This window comes from Saccoglossus kowalevskii, chromosome 13 (assembly GCF_978046115.1).
Source record: "Saccoglossus kowalevskii chromosome 13, keSacKowa6.1, whole genome shotgun sequence".
NCBI classification, from domain to species: domain Eukaryota; kingdom Metazoa; phylum Hemichordata; class Enteropneusta; family Harrimaniidae; genus Saccoglossus; species Saccoglossus kowalevskii.
In genome coordinates this window covers 7952575-7976184 of record NC_140653.1, presented here as the reverse complement: position 1 = coordinate 7976184, position 23610 = coordinate 7952575, and the positions used below count along the sequence as shown (strand labels likewise).

Here is a 23610-nt window from a genome sequence, read left to right as displayed (position 1 = left end):
AACAATGTGTGAGAATACCGACAATTTCACATGGCTGGATCATGTGAACAATGTGTGGGAATACCGACATTCTCACATAGCTGAATCATGTGAACAATTCTCACATAGCTGATCCATGTGAAAAGTGTGTGTGAACATCAACATTCCAGCATAGCTGAATCATGTGAACAATGTTCGAGAATATCAACATTCTAACATAGCTGAATCATGGGAACAATGTGTGGGAGTATCAACACTCCAACATAGCTGAATCATGTGAACAATGTGTGTGAATATCAACATTCCAGCATAGCTGATTCATGTGAACAATGTTCGGGAATTTCAACATTCTAACATAGCTGAATCATGTGAACAATGTGTGGGAATATCAATATTCTAACATAGCTGATCCATGTGAACAATGTTCGAGAATATCAACATTCTAACATAGCTGAATCATGGGAACAATGTGTGGGAGTATCAACATTCTAACATAGCTGATTCATGTGAACAATGTGTGTGAATATCAACATTCTCACATAGCTGATCCATGTGAATAATGTGTGTGAATATCAACATTCCAACATAGCTGATTATAGCTGAAGGCTGCCAGTGGTAGAGGTATAGTCATGGTTATATCGAGATGTGTTTGTGCTCACAATTTGGCCTCAAAACGTAACTGATGCTACTAGGATCGGATTACCGAACTAATTATTGACTACGACCTTGCCCTCTTCATGCCTTTGACTCGGTTCCCCTTTAGTTGTATATTCAAAGGAATATGCAGCAGATCACTATATTGGAATGATAATCAATATTAGAGTTCATAGTTAAAAAATAATTTGCATCGTATTAGCATATTTGTGGCTCCAATCTGAAATTACTTTTGTTTAAACCCAAATTGGATAATGGCTTAATAAGATAGATACTACTTAAAAACCTATTTTCAGTATTCTGTGTTATAATTATATTTTTTTAAATTTAGTACGCCCACACATGCCTGCTGAAACTACTCTTTGTAGTTACTGCATTGCCTTCATTTTTGTACGATCCGATTATTTTTTACCGTTTTCAAATAACGAGCGTGCAATGTGGTCAGCCTCACAGATAGCACGCATGCCACTCACAGACAGTAATTTTGAATCGGGTGACATAGAACAGAATCCGACTTCTGACTTCTGTGTTCCTTTCACGATGTGGCGATGTTCTCAAGTCCATGCAAGGAGTTGTTATGGGTCTACTCGCCGCTGTATTTCTCGCCATATCTTACTATTTGGATGAATTAATCCAAAAGGAAGGTGGGATTACACCATTCCAGGCGACGTTTTTCATAAACATTGGCGCGAGTATAAGTGTAATTCCATTTGTTATCTATAAATCGATCAATGTACTGGGAGACAGTATTGAAGAAAGAGTGGTTTTAACAGCCATAGGAACACTGTATTTAGGAGCTATCTGTGCACTAAACTACGCAGTAGTATTAGGACCTATGGGTAACGTCACAGGGATTTTTCGTGGATCCATGCCAATATTCACTCTTATCATTGCCCTTGTGACGTATCATCAACGCTGTAGCAATTGTCATTAATACTGTGGCCATTTTACTATTGGCACAACCATTAGTTATTTTTGGTGATGGCGACCAATCTCAGCAAGTGAAATCCCATAAAATATATTCATACACTTTGTCACTATGTGTCGGTTACCAGTTGTCTCTTTCCTGTGTGTCTGTGAGGTATCTCGGGTCCAACGCACTCATGTACTCGCAATATTACTTTATATTAGCGTAATTGGTTCCGCGTTATCTCTGATATTTACTCTAGTTGCCGAAAATGCAAAGTGGGCAATGGTTATGTAAATTGCGTTAAAAACGATTGGAATGGTCGTCACTAACGTATTGGGTGATGAATGTCGATTTCTAGCACTGCAGTTGATAGAAGCTACTACGGTTGTTTTGCTGGCAAATTTCCAGATATTTGTAGCACTGCTGTTACAAGCATCCAATCTTGGTGAAGTTTCGAATATATATTCCATACTTAGGGGTTGCCTTGTCTTTCTGGGATCTACGATCTGCGCTGTAACGGCATGGTGGAAGAAATATCAACAAATAACGAGAGCAGAAACAACTCAGCTCGGTAGTAGTCGTGTATCTGATTCTTGTGGAAGTGCAGAGTATCTCAGTATTAATCGGAACTAGACCTTATGATAAGTTTAGTCAGGGCCATAGTGGTTCATATGTCAAATACAATTTATCTGTGCTACCATAATATACAAATAAACATCAATTTTTTGCGCACATAGAGTAGCTGATAATCAGTTTCTCACGTATCCAGCCCTCAGTGGTGAATAATATAATGGTGTTGGGGTCAAGAACATAAGTCATAGGAAGTAAGATAATACAGAAAAACATTTGACAAATACAATTTCCGCTGATTATACAGAAATTCCAGGTAAAAATAGCTTATTCGAATAATATGACTACTTTGTATCCAACACAATAATGCTTTCTTTTATATGTCACTGAATCATGTGAACAGTGTGTGGAATATCAGCATTCTCACATAATGAATCCATGTGAACATTGTTTGAGAACATCAACATTCTCACATAGCTGAATCATGTGAACAATGTGTGTGAATATCAACATTCTCACATAGCTGATCCATGTGAACAATGTGTGTGAATATCAACATTCCAACATAGATGATTGTAGATGAAGGTTGCCAGTGGTAGAGCTATAGTCATGGTTGTATCGCGAACGTGTTTGGGTTCACAATTTGGCCTCAAACCGTAACTGATGCTACTAGAATCGGATTAACGAACTAATTTTTGACTACAATCTTGTCCTCTTCATACCTTTGGCTCGTTGCCCTTTAGGTGTATATACAAAGGAATATGCAGCAGAACACTATATTGGAATGATAATCAATATTATAGTTCACAGTTGAATATAATTTGCATCATATTAGCATATTTGTGGCTCCAATCTGAAATTACTTTTGTTTAAACACTAAATTGGATAATGGCTCAATAAGATAGATACTACCTAAAAAAAACTATTTTTAGTACTCTGTGTTTTATTATTTTAAAATTTAGTACGCCCATACATGCCTGCTTAAACTACTATTTGCAGTTACTGTACTGCCTTCATTTTTGTATGATCCGATTATTTTTTACCTTTTTCAAATAACGAGCGTGTAATGTGGTCAGCCTCACAGATGTCAAGGATGCCACTCACAGACAGTAATTTTAAATCCGGTGACATTGAACATAATCCGACTTCTGTGTTCCTTTCACGATGTGGCGATGTTCTCAAGTCCACGCAAGGAGTTGTTATGGGTCTACTCGCCGCTGTATTACTCGCCATATCTTACTATTTGGACGAATTAATCCAAAAGAAAGGCGGGGTTACACCATTCCAGGCGACTTTCTTCGTGAATATTGGCGCGAGTATAAGTGTCATCCCATTTATTATCTATAAATCGATCAATGTACTTGAAGACAATATTGAAGAAAGAGTGGTTTTAACAGCAACAGGAACACTGTATTTAGGAGCTATTTGTGCACTGAACTACGCATTAGTATTAGGACCTATGGGTAACGTCACAGGGATTTTTCGTGGATCCATGCCAATATTCACTCCTATCATTGCCTTGTGATTATCAAGGACTCGTTTCATATCATCAACGCTGTAGCACTTGTCATTAATACTGTGGCCATTTTACTATTGCAGTTATTTTTGGCAAGTGAAATCTCATGAAATATATGCATACTCTTTGTCACTATGTGTCGGTTTCCAGTTGTCTCTTTACTGTGTGTCTGTGAGGTTTCTTGGGGAACACACTCATGTACTCATAATATTAATTTATATTAGCGGAATTGGTTCCGTGCTATCTTTCATATTTACTCTAGTTGTCGAAAATGCAAAGTGGGCAATGACTATGGAAATTCCGTTAAAAACGATTGTAATGGTCGTCACTAACGTTTTGCTGGCAAATTTCCAAATATTTGTAGCACTGCTGTTACAAGCATACATTCTTTGTGAAGTTCTGAATATATATTCCATACTTGGGGGTTGCCTTGTCTTTCTGGGATCTACGAATTGCGCTGTAACGGCATGGTGGAAGAAATATCAACAAATAACGAGAGCAGAAACAACTCAGCTCGGTTGTAGCTGTGTATATGATTCTGGTGGAAGTGCAGAGTATCTCAGTATTAATCGGAACTAAACCGTATGAGTTTAGTCAGGGCCATAGTGGTTCATATGTCAAATACAATTTATCTGTGCTTCCATAATTTACAAACAAACATCTATTTTGTGCGCACGTACCGTAGTTGTTAATCAGTTTCACACGTATCCAGTCCTCAGTGGTGAATAAGATAATGGTGTTGGGGTCAAGAACATAAATCATAGGAAGTAAGATAATACAGAAAAATATTTGACAAATAAAATTTACGCTGATCTTACAAAAATTCCAGGTGAAAATAGATTATTAGAATAATATGACTACTTTGTACTCAACACAATGCTGCTTACTCTTATATGTCACTGATCCATGTGAACATTGTTTGGGAATATCAACATTCCAGCATAGCTGATCCACGTGAACAATGTATGGGAATATCAACATTCCAGCACAGCTGATTCACGTGACCAATGTTCGAGAACATCAACAGCATAGCTGATCCACATGAACAGTGTTTGGAGCATCAACATTCTTGCAAAGCTGATTCATGCGAACAATGTTCGAGAATATCAACATTATAACATAGCTGAATCACGTGACCAATGTTCGAGAACATCAACATTATAACATAGCTGATTCGTGTGAACAATGTGTGGGAATATCAACATTCTCACATAGCTGAATTATGTGAACAATGTGTGGGAATACCGACACTCTCACATAGCTGAATCATGTGAACAATTCTCACATAGCTGATCCATGTGAACAATGTGTGTGAATATCAACATTCCAGCATAGCTGATACACGTGAACAATGTGTGTTGATATCAACATTCTCACGTAGCTGATCCATGTGAACACTGTGTGGGAATATCAACATTCCAGCATAGCTGATCCATGTGATCAATGTATTGGAATATCAACATTCTTGTATAGCTGATTCTGGTGAACAATGTTCGAGAATAACAACATTCTCATATAGCTGATCCATGTGAACAATGAGTGTGAATACCAACATTCCAGTATAGCTGATCCACGTGAACAATGTGTTGGAATATCAACATTCTCACATAGCTGAATCATGTGAACAATGTGTGGGAATATCAACATTCTAACATAGCTGAATCATGTGAACAGTGTGTGTGAATATCAACATTCGAGCATAGCTGGCTCACGTGAACAATGTATGGGATATCAACATTCCAGCATAGCTGAATCGTGTGAACAATGTGTGGGAATATCAACATTCTAACACAGCTGAATCATGTGAACAATGTGTATGAATATCAACATTCCAGCATAGGTGATTCATGTGAAAATATGTGTGAATATCAACATTCTAACATAGCTGAATCATGTGAACAGTGTGTATGAATATCAACATTCCAGCATAGCTGATCCACGTGAATAAGGTATGGGAATATCAACATTCCAGCATAGCTGATCCACGTGAACAATGTGTGGAAATATCAACATTCTAACATAGCTGAATCATGTGAACAATGTGTATGGATATCAACATTCGAGCATAGCCGAATCATGTGAACAATGTGTGGGAATATCAACATTCTAACGTAGCTAAATCATGTGAACAATGTGTGGGAATATCAACATTCCAACGTAGCTGAATCATGTGAACAATGTGTATGAATATCAACATTCCAACATAGCTGAATCAAGTGAAAATATGTGGGAATATCAACATTCCAGCATAGCTGATCCACGTGAACAATGTGTGGAAATATCAACATTCTAACATAGCTGATTCATGTGAAAATATGTGGGAATATCAACATTCTAACATAGCTGATCCATGTGAACAATGTTCGAAAATTTCAACATTCTAACATAGCTGAATCATGTGAACAATGTGTGAGAATATCAACATTCTAACGGACTAATTATTGACTACGACCTTGCCCTCTTCATACCTTTGGCTCGGTTCCCCTTTAGTTGTATATGCAAACAAATATGCAGCAGATCACTATATTGAAATGATAATCAATATTAGAGTTCATAGTTGATTATAATTTGCATCGTATTAGCATATTTGTGGTTCCAGTCGGAAATTACTTTTGTTTAAACACAACATTGGATAATGGCTTGATAAAATAGATACTACCTAAAAACCTATTTTCAGTATTCTGTGTTATAATCATATTTTTTTAAATTTAGTACGCCCACACATGCCTGCTCAAACTACTCTTTGCAGTTACTGCATTGCCTTCATTTTTGTACGATCCGATTAATTTTTACCGTATTCAAATAACGAGCGTGCAATGTGGTTTTTTTCATAAACATTGGCGCGAGTATAAGTTTCATTCCATTTGTTATCTATAAACCGATCAATGTACTTGGAGACAGTATTGAAGAAAGAGTGGTTTTAACAGCCATAGGAACACTGTATTTAGGAGCTATCTGTGCACTGAACTACGCAGTAGTATTAGGATCTATGGGTAACGTCACAGGAATTTTTCGTGGACCCATGCCAATATTCACTCCTATCATTGCCCTTGTGATTATCAAGGAATCGTTTCATATCATCAACGCTGTAGCAATTGTCATTAATACTGTGGCCATTTTACTATTGGCACAACCATCAGTTATTATTGACGATGGCGACCAATCTGAGCAAGTGCAATCTCATGAAATATACGCACACTCTGTGCTTACGCACTTGAGATAGGGTCCGTTAGAGGAGAGAAAAGAATGGCCAACAAAGGCGTGAAGTGGAGTTGGTTATCACAACGCTTTATTCTAACCAAAGACACTAAAAACAGCAAAGTCTAACAAAGCACTCAAAATCAAGTACAATGTACAATGCTTATATAACAATAACACTATGAATATTAATGAGTAAACTTAAATGAGTGACATATAATTAACATAATAAGTAGGAGGTGTTGATGGGTGGAGCTTACATTTGCACACGGTTCCCGACATCCTCCCCCTAGCAAAGATGAAAAACACCGAATAAAGATTACATGACTGTTTATAAACACATCCTGTAAATCGTATTAACAGCAGGATTAACAGACGTTTACAAGAAATAATCCATAAAATACTACTACTAATACTAAAAGTAAACACCGTCTGGAATGTAATTATACTTGATAAATAAACGCTGGGTTCTAACATACTGTTTGACACATAATCGAATGTTGACAATCCGGCCTTTAATGCCTTTCCCTTTTGTTATAATTTCTTCCAGGTGTGGCAATCTACAGTAACTCATTAAGTATTTATTAATGCTTACCATCTGTCTAAAAGGATCGTCTAAACGATGGCGTGAATAAATATAAGACTGAATGATTTTTTTTTAAACAAGGTATAAAGTTATCAACCTAAATTACGATAACACATGAAACGAAAAGTTAACCACTGTTTGATACATCACATAAACCAACGTTATGTAGAGAGTTTATAAATAAATAACCATGACACTATTGTAATACATGACTACAATAAACAGTCATGTACAACAGTCATGTACAACAGTCATGTGAACAATGTGTGGGAATATCAACATTCCAACGTAGCTGAATCATGTGAACAATGTGTATGAATATCAACATTCCAACATAGCTGAATCAAGTGAAAATATGTGGGAATATCAACATTAAATTAAATGACTGTTTATACTGTTTATGTCCAGTAATCGTTATGTAGAGAGAATCGATGACCAGACTTTAAAGCGTTGGCGAGCTTTCGTAGCCGCCTTGCGAGTTGGTCTCACAATATTGGTATCATTAACCTTAGATTGTACACTGCCTTCAGTAGGAGTGTAATTTTTACCATTTTCTAATTGATAATTGACCTCCAATGGATAAAGTTTTGTAATGGGCCTGCTAGTCTTGCCAGTGGCTCTCCTGATATATGCAGACCTCACTAAACCATCATTTCCGGTGTTCAGTTGTTCGATCATGGCCAGTTTCCACTTTATCCGTGGTACAGAAGTGTCTTCCACCAAAACTATATCTCCCACCCGAATTTGATTTTGTAGGGCCCCTTTACCTGATAATCTATCTTGTTCGCGTAACGAATTGAGATACTCTTGAGCCCATCTTTTCCAAAAATGATTTTGAATTTTGGCTAAATGTTCAGATCTCTTTTGGAGGTTTTCAAAATTGCCATATGTTGGGTCATTTAGTTCCTCCTCATCTACACTGTAATACGGCATAGTCGTAATAAGGCGGCCATGTAAAAAATGTGAAGGTGTTAATGGTAGTAAATCATTGGAATCAGAGGAGAGATAAGTTAGTGGGCGGTCATTTAATGTGGCTTCGATTTCTGTAAGAACTGTTTGCAGTTCGTCAACAGACACAAAGGCGCGACCGAGGACTTTTTTGAGGGATGTTTTTGTCATACCAATAAGTCTCTCCCAAAGTCCTCCAAACCAAGGGGCACGTTTTGGTATGAAGGACCACTCCATGCGGTGGTTTGCAAAGTAGTTTTGAATTGACGCTGACTCGAATAATTTCTGTATTTCTTTAGCTGCGGAAAGATACGTTGATCCATTGTCCGAAACAATTTTACTAGGTAATGAACGCCTCGCAGCAAACCGTCTGAAGGCACGTAAAAATGTATCGGTAGAGAGATCCATAACCAATTCTAAATGAATAGCCCGAGTCACAGCGCATGTGAATAAACAGATATAGGCTTTCCGCTCTGTCCTCTCTACCGAGACAAACACGGCTCCGGTAAAGTCCACACCTGTGACGGTGAAGGGTGGAGCATTACGTAATCTACATGATTGTAGGGGTGCAGGAATCGGTTTCCTGTAGGGTTTTCCACACACTAACCGACAGACAACACAATTTCTCAGTATCGATCTCACAGACGGCCGAATTTGTGGAATCCAAAATCTTTGGCGAATATGTGTGATTGTTGCCTGGGAACCCGAGTGTTTAATATTTGAATGGGCGGCGGTCACCACAAGTTTTGCGAAATGGTTTCCTCTAGGGAGAAGAATTGGAAATTTTGTAACACAATTCACTGGCGCATTGTGAAGCCTGCCGCCAACACGAATAAAGCCCTCTCTATCAAGAAACAAACGAAGTTGGTGGGCTAACGGGCTTGTAGATTTCTGTTTGATACTCAGTACTTTAATTTATGAAGGGTATGCGTGAATTTGAGCATCGTGAATCCACATTTTTTCGGCAGAGTCAATTTCACGAGCAGTTAAAGTGCTCAAGTGTCGGTCTTGCTTTTTGGCCTTTATGTTATGAATAAATCGCATAACATATGCGCTTACACGTGACAGTTTATTTAATGAACTGTAATTGGACGCGTTAATAACATAGCAATACCGATAATTTCAGTAGTATGTTTATCCGTAACTTTATGGGTGTTTGTCGGAGTACTTTCATCCGAGACATGCAATATCCGACTGTCAAAGATTTCACAAACAGGCCAATCACCGAATTTAAGCCACTGAGGCCCATACCACCAAAGTGTATTATTTGAAAGTTGGCATGGGGTAATTCCGCGAGATAATATATCTGCTGGATTGTCATTTGTAAGACAATATCTATACTCATTGATTATCGCATTTGTTTTGATTTCAGTAATGCGATTCTGCACAAAACAAGGTAATTTTTTGTTATTTTGTAGCCAATGTAGGACGATCTGACTATCGCACCACAAAACACACTTGTCAATATTAATCTGTTCATTTAGGCTTGAATAAACGAACTTTATGAGACGTGCTTCTAACAATGTACCCATAAGCTCGGTACGTGGGATACTAGTAGTCAATGGTTTGACAGGAGCCACTCTGCTCTTAGAAATTGTTAGCGCAGATTCACGCGAAATTGTATTGCGTAAATAAACTACAGCACCGTAGGCTTTCACACTGGCATCGGTAAATACGTGTAACTCAAATGTCCCGCCACTCATTGTGGAATTAAAATAGCGACGTGGAATCTGAGTGTGGGTAACGGTTTGTAACTCTTGACATAGTTTAACCCATTCGCCATGGAGTTCGCTAGTCAAGGGTTCGTCCCATTCAAGTTTAGCTTTCCATAGTTTTTGAATAAATATTTTTGCACTGATATGTACAGGCGCAATAAAACCGAGTGGATCATACAAACTGGCGGTTGCCCTGACAACTTCCCGTTTCGTGATAAGTAGGTCAGTCTTAGACGGCTGTACAAATTCTCTTTTTGGGTAACAAAGTGAATCAGTATTAGTATCCCAACGCAAACCAAGAACATTTAATTTGGAATCTAAACAAGAACTGTTGGATTTTATGGCAACTTTTCTAAGTTCACGAGAGTTTGTAGCCCATTCGCGCAGATTGAAACCACTTGATTTCATGAGATTCGTAGCTTCAGTATGGTAAGCAATGAGATCTTGTTCAGTATCGCGTCCACTGAGAATGTTATCCACGTAAATGTTTTTACTGAGGTCTGTGGCAATTTCCGATCCGTCATTTTCTAAATGGGACTTAATCGCTGCATTTAGAATAAATGGCGAGCACGCTGCGCCAAAAAGAACTACTATAAATCGATAAATTTGAAATGTACTGTTTGGATCGTCCGGGTCAGATATCCACATGAATTTAGTGAATTTTCGATCATTCTCATCAAGACCTACATGTAAAAATGCTTTCTCGATATCTGCAGTGGTTCCAAATTTGTGTGTACGGAAACGGAGAATAATTGAAGCAAGATCGTTTAATAGCGGAGGTCCCGTTTCTAAACAATCATTTAAACTAGGATTGTTTGAGATCTTACAACTACAATCGTAAACTATTCTAATTGGTGTTGTTTCGGAGTTTTTTTTCACGGGATGATGAAGGAGATAATGACCTGAATTCTTGTCATCATTAGGAATAATTTCAATAAAGCCACGATTTAATTGGTCCTTTATAAGCTTATCGTACACGTGTCTTAGTTCCGGTGTTAGTCGTTGGACCATAGCACGCGTTCTTTTCTCACAAATATTTTTATTTGTAGGTAGGGGAGCGTGATCTTGGCTCCAGGGAAGTTTAGCTAACGATTCTTTTCTAAGCGTAAATGTGACTTGGTATAACCATCGTAAGTAATTTCTTGTGGGGTGGGATCGTCCCTAACACCTATGCTCTCAACATTCCAGAAATTTTGAAGTAGAGAATCTTCACCGGACACGTGCGTAGCGACATGCATTACAGTAGAGGTGGGCAGGGGGTTCGAATGTTGCGGTGGTAATGACCCAGATAATAAGTAACCCAATTTGGAAGACACTGCTGTGGGTCCCTGGCCACGAACAACATGATCACCAACAAATGAATAATAAAAATCTGCACCTACCAGAACTGAAACTTCGAATTCCCGGTCACCAGAAATGGCGTGTGCCAATTTTAAGCCTTGTAGATAGGGTAAATTGGCAAGACTGACGCTAGATTTCAGATAATTTTTAAGAGGTGTAGTAATTTGGGGTACAATCAATGCACGAATATCAACAGTTGAACCACTAGAGGTAATTACCGTAATTTCTGCAATTTTCATTGATCGTAACCCTGTAGACTTTGCTCCAAGTGTGGAAACATTTATTATTTCCGAATAACATTTTTCAAAGTCTAAATTGAATAGCACAATTACAGATGAAGAAATTAAATTAGCTATTAGAAAACTTAAGTCAAAAAAGGCAGCAGGGTATGATGGATACTGTCCAGAATTATTGAAACAAAGTTCAGACTTCCTGATTAAACCACTATCAGGGGGAAATTCTTTTCCTCTTGGGTTCTCCACCCTTGTCAGGGGGGAATCTCGTCTCGTCTCTCTATCTCGTCCCTTTGAGGTACGGGATCGGGGAAGTCACTTATACTTTACAGTCAAGTAAGACACACACAACGAAATACGTTTCAGCTCTCGTCTTAGTCGGTCAATCGAGCACTCTATCAGACACAGCGCCCTGGGGAAAAATCCCCAAGACTATCGCAAGGCTGACCCAAGACTCTTTTAGACTGCGTCAACACTCGCCCCAAGGCTCTCCAGGACTGGACTGCGTCTATCGTGCTGTATTCGCCAAGACCAACTCAAACTCTCTTTATTCATTTTCAAAACTCTAACCAATTACAATACAGTTAAAAGACTCTAGGGCGTAACCTTCAATCATAAAGCCAATCACACTAAGTACTGAATACGTCATATCTTTTGATTAATCGTTCACTACATTAATAACTATGAATATAAACTGTCAGAATGAATAGTCTGAATAGCGCTGGTTATCTGGTAATTAGTTCCAAATCACTGAGCCAAGTTCCGTCCAAAACTTCAAATAGGCCTAAACGATGACAGACATAACACAGCCATTCGCTAATAATCAGCTAATTAAGTCGATTAACAGATACGCGAAAACAAAATTCATGACACCACTACAAAAACTTTACAACCTCATCCTGGATTCAGGTATTTACCCAGATATCTGGAACATCAGTATCATATCACATATTTTTAAGAAGGGAGATAGAGCAGAGCCTGGTAATTATAGGGGAATATCTGTTTCCAGTTGTGTGGGTAAGACATTTTGTGTTATTATGAATAATAGAATTCAACAGTTTATTGACAAAAACAATATTTTACATTCCAACCAAGCTGGCTTTCGAAAAGGTTTCCGCACCACTGATCATATTTTCACTCTAAAAACAATTGTACATAAGTATCTAAAGCAAAATGGAAGACTATACACTTGTTTCATAGACTTCCAGAAAGCTTTCGATACTGTCTGGAGAAATGTTTTTTTTTTACAAACTTCTGAACAGTGGTATAGACGGGAAAATTTATAATATTATTAAATATATGTACTTAAATACAAAGGCCTGCATACGATTTGGAAACAAGACTTCTTCTGTTTTTGAGACAACTAAGGGAGTAAAACAAGGCTGTGTAATCAGCCCTATGCTTTTTAACATCTATATTAATGACTTGAATGATATATTACAGGATAGCTCAATAGACCATGTTTCACTAAATGACACTAAAATTAGCTCACTCTTCTATGCAGATGACCTAGTTTTACTTTCCACAACAAACACTGGTCTTCAAAAAGCATTAGATATTTTATCAGACTATTGTTCTAATTGGAAACTTAGTGTCAATTTAACAAAAAACAAAAATTGTTATTTTCAGAAAAAGAGGTTTAAAAACACATGATAAATTCCTATATCTTGGAAATCATATCAACTGTGTTAACTCCTATAATTACTTAGGTGTTACAATGCAGTCCAATGGGAAATTTACTGAAGCCAGACAAAACATGGCAGATAAAGCCAACAGAGCCTTATATGCAATGTTAAGACACATTCCACCTGAATGCAACTGTAAAACATTTATCTATCTGTTCAGAACATGTATTCTTCCAGTACTCATTTATGGTTCAGAAATTTGGGGAATTGAAGTTTTGGATGAAAACAAATGGGACAAAACTACAAGTGAAAAACTACATTTGAAATTCTGTAGAAATATTCTAGACCTAAATAAATGTGGTGCAAATTTAGCTTGTAGGGCAGAGTTGGGCTGTTTCCCATTACTAATAGACACCAAGAAAAACCTTATCAAGTATTGGTTACGCATACAAGGGCTTCCAGATAAATGTCTTACAAAACAAGCATATTATGAACAAATGAAATTCAATTTACCATGGTGTTCATCGGTTCAGAATTTAGTTATTGACTCAAGAATCCAAACTAGTAAAACAGATTTGAATATGAAGAACATTGATAAGACTTTAAAAGAAAACTATATTACATTTTGGAAACAGAATGTCAATCAAGAAAACACAAAACTAAGAACATATGCAAAATTCAAAAACACTTATAATTTTGAGTCATACTTAAATTGTCTTCCGAAAAAACATCAAGTCTGCATGTCACGCTTCCGAACAAGTAACCATTGTTTGGCTATTGAAAAAGGAAGGCACACACATCCAAAAACTCCCATTGAAAAAAGAATTTGTAATTTGTGTTCCCAAAATAAAATAGAAGATGAAGTTCACTTCCTTTTAGAATGTGATCGGTACAAATATATTAGACATGAATTGCTCACAGAAATTACTAATGCAGGAGATGAATTGAGTAATTTTATATTTTTGATGAGCAACAAGGACTCCAAGGCAATTAAATGTATGGGGACCTATCTACTTAAAGCCATGGAGTACAGACAACTTTAACGTATCTATTTATATTGTATTGTAATTGTGTTGTGTATGGATATATTTATTGCTTTTTTACCAAAAGAAATATTGTAATTTCTAAGGATGCAATAAAACTTGAATATTATTATTATTATTAAGTCTATTCCGATTGATCTGGCTGTATGTTCTGTTATGAAAGTTCTTTGTGATCCGTCGTCAAATAGCAGTGTGGCAGGTAACGGTGTTGAGTATCCTTTGGCAGTAATGTCTGCAATAGCCGTCTTTAACATCACGTGAGAATTTCGGCTAGTAGCAGATGAAACACAGGTATGTACATTATCTTCCGATGTGGCTGGTTGTCTGTGAATTTCCCCTTGGCATATCGCAGTGTGGTGTTTGCGTTTGCAAGTTTGGCATCTGAATTTCGATTTACAATCTGAAACTCGATGTGTGCCGAGGCAATTGTAGCATAATTTGTCTCTTTTGATGATTTCGGAACGTTTTGCCTTGTTGGAAACTACCCTGCAGTCTATTGCCTTGTGTCCGCTCCTTTTACAAAATGCACAGTGAGCTGGCCTCGAAGATTTTTCTCGAGTTGTTGTCACGAATGCGGCAGTGGCTGGCGGTTCTGTGTAGTGATCGCCGTCAAGTTCAAGTAGTTTCTCCCGCTCTGGTAGCATTGATTTCGTGTTGAATCACTTCCCTTAGGCTTTTCAATGTCCAGTCCACGTTTCTGTTGTCCCTAGAAATTTGGCTTCGGGTGTTAGCTGGTAGTTTCTCTAGTATTATTGGGACTAGTAGGTCACCGAAGGTGTCATCTGATTTCCCGAGGGCATCCACGAATGTAACTTTCTATTTTGTCGTGGAAAGTTACAAGATTATTCAATGTTCCGGAGGGTAGCTCAAGTTTCCATAAAGCCTTCATATACGCGCTAATTATTTTCTGTGGCTGACCATATCTCTTGGTGAGTAAGTCGAGCGCATGTATGTAATTGGTGTTGGTGAGTGGTAGTCCGACGATAGTTCGCGCTGCTTCGCCACACAGATGTGCCCTCAAATACTGAAATTTCTGGACATCATCCAGACTTGAATCGTTGTGGACGGCAGCGTCAAATCCGTCTTTAAAACTCATCCAGGTCAGAATGTCACCACTGAACGGGGTTAACGTAAGCTTTGGGAGGTTGACTTTCCTTGTTGTTTGCTGTGTAGAGTCTGGCAAAGGACCGTTCTCAGTTGTAGAGGTATTATCTCTGGAACTTGTTGAACGAGTCGTCATCCGTTGTAGAAATCCTTCGAATTTTACCACGTATTCGTTCATCTTAATAGCATAGTCATCTGATTCCTCAAGTTCCTTGTCGAAATCATCGTCTTCGGTTTCGTTTAGTATTTCTTCGTCCAATAGTTTGAGATTTTCTAGTTTTGAAGTCATACTCCCAATTGTCGCTTTCAACTTGTCAATCGTGCTTTGATGTACTGGAGTGTCGGATGCGACGATATCTTCAGCCCTTTGAATAAGTTTAGTCATTTGACTCCGGTGGCCCCCTCTACATCGATTGTTTCTCTCAATAGACATCCTGGTCTCGGCACCAACAATGTGCTTACGCACTTGAGATAGGGTCTGTTAGAGGAGAGAAAAGAATGGTCAACAAAGGCGTGAAGTGGAGTTGGTTATCACAACGCTTTATTCTAACAAAGCACTCAAAATCAAGTACAATGTACAATGCTTATATAACAATAACACTATGAATATTAATGAGTAAACTTAAATGAGTGACATATAATTAACATAATAAGTAGGAGGTGTTGATGGGTGGAGCTTACATTTGCACACGGTTCGGTCGGTTTCCAGTTGTCTCTTTCCTGTGTGTCTGTAAGGTATATCGGGTCCAACGCACTCATTTACTCGCAATATTACTTTATATTACTTTATACCTACTTAGGACTGAAAGTAAATGCTGATGGTTTGCATCCCGTGAGTGAGACAATTGATGTTATAAAACAAGCATCTGTTTCAAGCAATGTTAGTGAGTTGAAATCACTTTTGGGTATGATCCAATATTATCACTCATTTCTACCAGGTTTAGCAACCAAATTAGCGCCGTTACATAAACTTTTACAAACCAATATCCAATGGAAATGAACTACTGCATGTCAACAAGTATATGAATCCTGTAAACAAAGTTTTACCAGTGATGCCTTACTCATACACTATGACGTGAAACGTGAACTACGACTGGCTTGTGATGCTTCAAGTTATGGTCTTGGTGCAGTAATTAGTCATGTGATGGATAATGGTGAATAAAGGACAGTAGTATGGAAAGCCATGACTGTCTTAAGTTCACTTATATCATGTGTTGGTGTACATTCTTCATGACATGTGTGCAACCATCATGTTATGGTGTCCATTCATCATGTTATGGTGTTCATTTATCATGTTATTGTGTGCAACCATCATGATATCGTGTGCAAACATCATGTTATGGTGTGCATTCATCATGTTATTGTGTGCAACCATCATGTTATGGTGTGCATTCATCATGTTATTGTGTGCAAACATCATGTTATGGTGTGCATTCATCATGTTATGGTGTGCATTCATCATGTTATTGTGTGCAAACATCATGTTATGGTGTGTATTCATCGTGTTATGGTGTGCATTCATCATATTATGGTGTTCATTTATCATGTTATTGTGTGCAACCATCATGTTATGGTGTGCATTCATCATGTTATTGTGTTCATTTATCATGTTATTGTGTGCAACCCTCATGTTATGGTGTGCATTCATCATGTTATGGTGTGTATTCATCGTGTTATGGTGTGCATTCATCATGTTATGGTGTGCATTCATCATGTTATGGTGTGCAAACATGTTATGGGGTGCAACCGTCATGTTATGGTGTGTATTCTTCATGATATCGTGTGCATTCATCATGTTATTGTGTGCAAACATCATGTTATTGTGTGCATTCGTCATGTTATTGTGTGCATTCGTCATTATGTTGTGTACAACCATCATGTTATGGTGTGCATTCATCATGTTATTGTGTGCAACCATCATGTTATGTGTGCAAACATCATGTTATGGTGTGCTTTCATTATGTTATGGTGTTTATTATTTCAGTACGTATACATTTAAGGTAAGTTTGATGAAAAATGGGACAACTGAAATCGACCATGTTGCCTTTTTGAGTCGGGACTTATTCAAGTTTTTCCGTATTGTGTTTATAGTTTGGTGCGTGTGTATAAATAAATTGTAGTTAGAGAATGTCTACGCTATTTTGAAAAGAAACGCAAATTCTGGATGCTATGTTATGCACTAGCAATTTTCATAACGAGAGTTGCCAACAAGTATTGCATAGATGGCTGTAAAAGAAAAAAACAACATTTTATTAATATGGCGCTAAATCTACACAGATTGCTATTATTCTGCTCTGTGCCCCTCCCCACATCTTAGTATGGCTCATCCTTTATATGGTGTCCAATTTTGGGCGCCTCCAGTTAAGCCTAACCTGACAGCAAATTGACTTACTAGTGATTCAAAATACAATGGAAAACAAAAGACAGATTAACGTAAACAACATAAACAATGGTGTCCCATGATTCCCTGGTGCAATCCCTGTGATTGACAGGTTTAACATTTGTAGACTATGTTGATGTTGGTGTAACTGTTCCCGCTTACTTACGTCAAATGTGTGTACGATTTTGTGTATAATTGTCCCTTATGATTTGCCTTCTTGTCAGATTTACCTTCTTAACCCCCCGAGCTTCTAATGGTCCCACCCTTATGGTCATATTACGACGGGCTTTCAACGTGATAGTGTGTGGAATTATCATGTTATGGTGTGTTTTCATCATGTTATAATGTGCTTTTGTCATGTTATGGTATACATTCATCATGTTATGGTATACATTCATCATGTTATGGTATACTTTCATCATGTTATGGTGTGCATTCATCATGTTGTATACTAGTTGCAAAATCAAAAGCACAGGGCGCACTGTTTTGCGACATCGTAAAATAGCTCATGCGCAGAATCAAATATTCGCGAGCGCGGGAGCGAAAAACGTTTTAGTAGCAGTCATCAATCTGTCATCATACTAGTATCATGGAAAGTATATTAAAAGACCTGGATTTGGCAACACTCATTGAACGATTCAATGAGGAGCGAATAGAACCACACATTGTGTCATCAATGACGGATAATGAATTAATTCGCCTCGGAATTTCTACCATTGGGGGCCGAATAAGGTTCAAGGAGCGATGTGCGAAATACACCGATCATGTTGATAACGTTGAATCACCAGGTCGTGGTAGTGGATCTCTGGCAGCCAGTGTTCGTCATGAAAGGAACATACTTTTCAATCCAACCAGAGTTAGTCGACAGAGGACTGGGAGAGGAGGGCGATCTGGCACACGTAGAAATGCTGGGCGAGTTCGGACCTGGACAGTAAATGTCGTTTGTTTGGCTGACCGACATGCCCAAAAGATTCCAACAATTGCTGAGAAAGGGATACTCTTCAAGGCCGGACTCGGACCTAAGAAGATAATGTTTAATGTTGACGATGAAGAGGATGACATTTTGAGAAAAATATCAAATGAGTATCCACAATTGAAAACGTGTGGTGGTTTTGAGATTATGAGTTGCGCAGGGAACTGTCGAAATTTGTGCGTATTGGATTGTACATGGGGTCATTCCAGTTTTTGTCCACACCCCCCCCCCCTACGGATGGGTTAAATCCGAGGGGTCATATTTCTACAAAAAGTATGGATGGTCCAATTCCGAGAGGTGTCATTTTTTTGACTATTTTTTTTTATATATCCACACCCCTACAGATGATTTAATTCCGAGGGGGGTCACATTTTTGATATTTTTTTTTTCATATCATGCACACTCCCCATAGATGATGTGAATCCATGCGGTCGTAATTTTTAAGCTTCCAAGGGGTAGGTTTGTAAAAAAAAAACTGTCAGCCAAGAGACCTGGGGGGAGGGTGTACGCCCTTTTAAAATGCATGCAGTCATACGTGGCTGTACCCCTGCTCGCAAACTGTTTTAATCCAAGAAAATCTATTATTCTACGACTGTGCCAATCAAGCCCACACAAACATATCAGTCGCAACTTAGAATAAAGAATAAACCAATGTGTTGGGGCAAATAATTCATGTGTATACTTGATACATTCATTTAAAAGAGTCTGACTTACTTGTACATTTCAGTTCTCAAATTTCATTGGCATCCATGAACTGGAATAGTTCACATTATAAATTAAAATAAACTCAACTTGACATGTGGCTATTACATCGGACATTACAACACTTGTATACATTTTATTTATAATATTTGAAATCTCTGTATTTTACTGGCTGGCATAATTAGAAAGCTTCGCGTTCATTCCCTTTATTCTAACTCTAGGCTCGCACGGCAATTCACATTTATTGTCAAGACCATGAATGACTGGGAAATTACAAGAATCACAAAAATTTCCAATGGAAAATTAAATAAATTTGCCGTAGTCAAAAGCTTGGAAACTAGTTTATAATAGTTGGCAGAAGAACATTTGTTTTATTTGCCTGAGCCTTGGAATGAAAGACGTACATAATATAAAATATGATTTTGTGAATATACATCATGCATGGTCTCAGATAATGATTAGAAAGTTTAATGTTCCGCGTAGACCAAATATAATCACGCAAAGTATAAATTCAAAGTGTTTTAATACATTGGTGAGAGGTCGCATGCACTTAGAAAAAAAAGCCGAGGTCAAAATTTGGTACAACATACGCCGCGACAACTGAGTGATCAACGACATCATTTTGGGGCGCAATTGAATTCAAGTACTTCTTTGCAAAACTTGCTGTGCTGCGATGCTGACATCAAGTGTATGTTGACCGAAGTTTGGCACGTTACCTTAGCAACCCCTTTTGTTCTTGCCTTGTGTGTCGTTCTAGTCAAATTGTTATGATATCCGCAACTTGTACACAACTCTGTACTGGCTTTTCTAATTACGAAATTTTGTTTACAATATTGTATCGGCTCTGAATATTTCAACATTGTAATTGCTTTCATAATAATTATGCAAACTCAAGTTATTTTTACTATTGTTAGGGTACTGACCCGGGGTATTGGGTCTGTGAGTATCTCAATATTACCGACTCTATAATGTTGCATTCGTAATAATTTCGCAAACTTACACATGTGTGCATTTAAATCATTGAAAAAGATAGTAGTCAGGTGTCTTCCGAATGTCGGGTAAATATTTTAAATACTTCATCGATGTTCCTATTGTGAATTATTTTATTCGAAATGAAGTGAATATGCAATTTAAACCATACAATAACATACCATATCATGCGCAATGTTTAAATTTTACTATAATATAATAAACTCTGGGCAGCGCACTTTACATTATTCATGTACATTTCAACTGATAACCATATGTTTGAATTACATGCGACGATGGGCAATGACCTCCAGAGTTCATGCACTGACATTTAAAGCAAGAGAGTTGTCATCTACGCATGCGTCCATAGTGTGTCTACCCATGCCTACCCTTAGCTGAAGTTGACAATACATAAATACATACATTATGTATTATTTGGTTAACTTGTGTCTTTTGTCACACCAAAATGATTCAATATTTCAGGGCAAAAGTATTGAGGACTGTTCACAATTATAATTATCAAACTTTTGACATATCATATGAACATTTAGGTTTTAAAGTTGTATTATGTTTTAATTTTTGTTGAAAATATATCATTTCCTCTTTTTAGAAATATGTTTTACTATACAGCATACCGGTACATTATAAGGCCTGAAACCAGTTGGTTTGAGTTTTCAACAACTTAGGGAGTCTCGATTCAACATTGTAAATAAACTACTAGCATGAACTTTTGTACTGCTGGCAGGTTCTACTGTTATCACAATACTTTTTCGCTAAGTTTCGCTGTGTTATAACATTTCTTTTCATTAGTTTACGCTTTTAATGTGCAGCCAGACTCCACAGGCCAATGTTGGTAAGTTACTCACTGTTGCATCATGGGATTTAAGTTGTTTTCCTAACTTAAATAACTTGGCCATTTTTCAGGCAAAACCCATTGATGTTGTCCTGGATTTTGTTTTTGGATTTAGTTAAGGGGGTCAAATTAACCTATTTACAAAGGGCTTTCAACTAAATATAAAACATAATATATACAACTTTAAATTAATGTTTTTGTGACATTAAATCCAAAGCAGTAAACCCGTGTATTCAAGTTTTACCAATAGTCATTAGACCTTGCTTGCTTTTATGTATAAAGCAAATTATGAGCAATAAAAAAATGTTATTACCGGTATATAACACTCTACATGTATATATGCACTCTAGATGTATATTTTTGCATTTACACTCGGCGCCATATTGCTTCATACATATGATTTGTGAATCAGTCCGCAAATTACCTGGCCATTCAGTTGAACGTACTTCTACATTGCAATTACTAGAGACATATCACAATAAAAAAAAAATCAACACCAATGACAAAAGTCATTCAACTAATTTTCGGACTGATTTGCAAATCAGGTGCACAAAACAATGTGGGACACAAACATCCCTCTAGGTGACGTCATCATATTATGACATCACTCTAGTTGTGCAGACCCCCCCCCCCCCCAAAAAAAAATCATTGACTCCTTCCAACTGCACTGCTCTTCGCAACATACCATCCCAATTTACCAATTTCTTTTTTATAATTAGAAGACCCAAGTAGGCCACTTGCAAGTCACACTTCTTTTTTTCCCGAGGGGTTCTGTTTTTGTGTGTATCCGAGGGGTATAATTTTTTCACATATTTTTTCACATATTGTTAACATTTTGTACTTTATAATATTATGTACTGTTATAATGAAGATATGTTGAATTAAAGACCAACATGCATATGTTGTATTGACAAGACAACTTTGGTTTGATTATTTATCAGCAACAATTTATTACACAGATATTACTGATTGTCCATCATAAGTAAGCTGACATTTTTAAACTTTAATACAGTACACAGTATTCCCATTTTGATTTAAAAAGACAGTGCACCTGGCATTTAAAACACTGCATAATTGGTAATTACAGAAACACAGTGCACCTGGCAATGAATACATAATCATGAGTGATTGGTGGACGATATCAGGGGCGGATCCAGGCATACATCCACTAACGCGTGTGTGGTAATCAAGATTGCCAGAAAGTACCAAAAAACCGTAAGAATTCTTCAGAATTCGAATGGCATGACAAATCAGTCTGTGGCAGCACTCTGTGTCAAAACCTGGATCCGCTCCTGTTAGTGGACGATATCAGAAGAGGTTTGTGAACGATATCTCAAGTGGGTGGTGGTCGATGTCTGTAGGGATTGGTGGACAATATCGGAATGTGGTTGGTGGGTATCAGTGGGGATATAATACTGGCAATTAGTGGTTTAAAACATTATGTAAGCTGGTTTGATACTGCTAAAACACCACTGTATGCCAAAACATCATAAATAGCGAATTGTGAACAGCTGGAACTCTGTGAATATTGGACTCTCACTTGAGAGCAGAGAAGTATACATATTAAACTGCTGTACCAATACATTTTACATGTTATGGTGGTTTACTATTGCTAGTGTGTCTATATAAACATCTATTCCATAGTTATTTGAAGTTCAGTCCGATGACACATGTGTAGAAAGTTCATCCAAACACTGTTGACTGAATTCATAAGTAACTCCGGCTAATATGGGTCTTGGGTTATCACTGTCGTCATCATTGACAACACCTTGAACACCATAGTATTCAGTATCCACATCGTCTAGCCCAAGTGGATTCTGTAATTCGCCTGAAATCCACATCTGAAGAGGTGATGCTCTCGTTGTGCGCATCCTGTGTCTGCACCAGGCTTTTCTCCAGAACTCTAACTTTTCATTTATCTTCCTCATAAAAAACGTAATGAAGGGCAGCAATATGTACTGCATTCAGTGGATCTAGGATTGCGTTTTCCTCCATGAAGTAAAAAAGTTGATGATACATACTCAGAACGCCTTCATATACATCTCTCCATAATCTTTCTATCCTCTGATTGTGAACACTTTTACCAAGATTAAGTCTTTCAAGGATCCTATTTATTTCAGACGCCATGATGCAATTGAGCTGTAACCTCACAGAGCATGCCCAGACAAAGTGCATACTGGGATACATTTATTTGATTCATAAGATAACATAATACTTATACGATGAATGCACAGCATAACATGATGAATACACACCATAACATGACGAATGCACACCATAACATGATGGTTGCACACAATAACATGATAAA

The 23610-nt window shown here is 37.6% G+C and overlaps 1 protein-coding gene across 1 annotated transcript; it reads right to left on the bottom strand.

The window, feature by feature from the left end:
* Positions 1-7827: 7827 nt before the first annotated feature.
* Positions 7828-11087, bottom strand: LOC102806440 (uncharacterized). The gene is made up of 2 exons (XM_085506837.1): positions 9862-11087; positions 7828-9124 (listed from the first exon to the last, which is right to left on the bottom strand). Exons 1-2 carry the CDS (start codon positions 11085-11087, stop codon positions 7828-7830), a joined length of 2523 nt encoding a protein of 840 aa, XP_085362963.1.
* Between the last annotated feature and the right edge of the window lie 12523 nt (positions 11088-23610).